General features: G+C 35.6%; 1 protein-coding gene across 1 annotated transcript in view; it reads left to right on the forward strand.

Annotated features, from left to right (window-relative positions):
* GGTG_13875 (hypothetical protein) overlaps positions 1 to 809 on the forward strand; it is a gene marked incomplete at both ends in the record, with an annotated part of 1,953 nt that extends 1,144 nt beyond the window's left edge. Inside the window, 4 exons of the mRNA XM_009231797.1 lie at positions 170 to 194; positions 333 to 378; positions 531 to 545; positions 794 to 809. Coding sequence (XP_009230061.1) covers positions 170 to 194; positions 333 to 378; positions 531 to 545; positions 794 to 809 — 102 coding nt within the window. The remainder of the gene's footprint in view (positions 1 to 169; positions 195 to 332; positions 379 to 530; positions 546 to 793) is intronic.
* Positions 810 to 2,518: the final 1,709 nt, after the last annotated feature.

Consider the following 2,518-nt stretch of genomic DNA (forward strand, 5'->3'; position numbering starts at 1 on the left):
GGGGACCGCTTTTCCGATGCCTTAAGCATTTAATATTTATGCTTAAAGCTTTTTTATAACAATATATACTGTTTACTTTGTAATACACCCCTTAAGCGAGCCTTTTAGGTTATTTGTAAATAAAACAAAAGGAAATTGGTTGCTATATTAATAGCGTAGGATTTAAAAGCTTACCGCGCTTTTAAAAGTTAATTGTAAGAGCGCATTAGCCTTAAAAAGTAACGAAGCAAGCGTTTTCCGCTTTTAAAGGGTAACCGTAAAAGCGCATTAGCTTTGAAAAGTAACGAAGCAAGCGCTCCCCGTTGCTAAAGGCAACGAAACAAATGCTTTAGCTACAAAAAGTAACGAGGTAAATGCTTTAGCTATTACCGGGAAAAGGTAAGCGTAGCAATTAAAACCCTTTTTTTTTTTATTTCGTTCCGGCCTTCCTTTTTTTTCCTTTTTACCACCATTTTTTTATTAATTCGTAAGTTTTTACGCTTTCGTTCCTATCGTTTAAGCTTTTGTTAATATAAAAATTTTCGCAAAAGCAAAAGCAAGCAATTGTAAGTGCTTTACGCGGCGGCGTAATGTTTTAAAAACGTTGTGCGGTATTAATAAATTGGCTGGAAAATGGGTATTGCCGGTAATAAAGCAACGCGTGCAACCGTTCGAAAGCGCGCTAAGCGCAAAAAGCTTAACCGGGTTTAAACCCAAAAAAATAAATTGTAATTTTTTGCTTTTTTACCAATTTATTGCTTTTTCGCTAATTTCGTTTTGTACGCGTATAATGCGGATTTGCAAACGGCCATAGCTATTTTAGCAATTAAAGCTAAGCAAACGGAAAAAGCATTGTTTAAAGAAAGGAAAAAAGCCCAATAAATCGAAAAGGATAAGCAAAAAAAAAGTAAATTTTTCGCGGAAAAGGATAAGCAGCAAAATACAAAAAACGCGCGAAAGCAACAAGCTATTCGCAAAAAGGTTTGGAATAACGCCCAAGCAATTAAAGCGATAAAAGCGCGTGCGTTTACCGAAAGCGCTAAACGGGTTAAAATTAATTGGGCTCGTTACGCTAAACGGATGGAAGCTTTGCGCCGTTTTTTAATTTGGACCTTAATTAATATTACCGTAACCGTTTTCGAGCTTCCGGTTATTTTTGCTATTTTTTGCACCTTTCGTTTTAATCCCTAACCCAACCCGACCGGTACTTTTTAAGCTTCGGCTAAACCAAGCAAAAGCTTTGGGCCCGATTAACCTATTCGTTAAACGATTAAAATCAATTTTAATTTCGATAAATTCGTTAATCGGTTTGTTTAAAAAAATAACGATAATAACGATAAGCCCGTCGTTTTTCCCGATACCCGAAAGCGCAAAGCGGGTAAAAAAACGAAGGTAAATAACCAAATTAGTTCGTTTTTAACCGTTTTTGCGGGTTTTATGCTAATTACCCCCTTTTTTCCGTTTTAATCCTTAAAAAAAATGCTATTTGGCCTTTCCTTCCAGCGAAACCGTTGACCCTTTTTTAACGGGAACGTTTTAATTAGCTTTTTTAATAGTACCATTTCCCGCGCGGTCCCATACGATAAGTGCACCAAAAGCTTTTTAACAAAATTTCGGGGCCTTTGCAGCAATAAGCCCATAGCGCGCTCCTTTCGGAATGGTTATACTTTACGGTGTATTTAATGTGCTTAAAGCAATTACCGTTGCAACCCTTTCCCTTTTTTGCCCCAATTGCGCATTGCAATTGCTTTATTCCAAAAAAAGCTTTTGGGTAGCTTTTGCTTTAAAATTAAAAAGCTTAAAAAAGTGGTAAGCCATTTTTTCGAGCCTTACCCGAAACCGGGCAGCAAATAAAAGGATAAAGCCAAAAAAAAGAATAAAAAGGCTTTTCGTCGAAATGATTCTGCTTTTCGTGGCCCGACCCCAAAAAAAAGGGAAAATGGTAATAATAACGAAAAAAGTTAAAAAGGTAACATTAAAACCGCAATAGCTCGGGGCTATTTCCTTTATAAAAATGCTTTTATTTACTAAATAATGGGTAAGGGCTAAAGCTAGGATGGAAAGGAAAAATGAACAAAAAAAAGGTACAGCGCTTTTGGAAGCTGCACGCGTTATAATTAAATGCCGTTTTATTGTTTAAAACCGGTATATTTTATATTTATTAATAGGAAAGGAATTTGCGTTGTGCTTTTATGCAAACGTTATACGCTTTTGGTATTTGTTCCGAGGTTTTTAATTGCGTATTAAGCTTGCCGACCCGTCCTTAAAGGAATCGTACAACTTTAAAGCAATTTTAAATGTTTTAAACTTGTAAAGCGGGAGGTTTTTGGTAAGCCCGTTTGCTGGCATAAAGGCGGTTTTAAAATATACCACGTTAAACGTTCCTTTTTGGTACTTTTGGCGTAATTATATATTTATAATATCCACGTGCTTTAAAACCGTATTAATGCGGGTGCCCTTTTTAATTACCAATTGGATCGTTTGTATGTTATTATAGCAAAGTTTTTAAAAAATATTAATTTTTAAGCGTAGGTTTTAA

Source organism: Gaeumannomyces tritici (genome assembly GCF_000145635.1).
Source record: "Gaeumannomyces tritici R3-111a-1 unplaced genomic scaffold supercont2.70, whole genome shotgun sequence".
NCBI lineage: Eukaryota > Fungi > Ascomycota > Sordariomycetes > Magnaporthales > Magnaporthaceae > Gaeumannomyces > Gaeumannomyces tritici.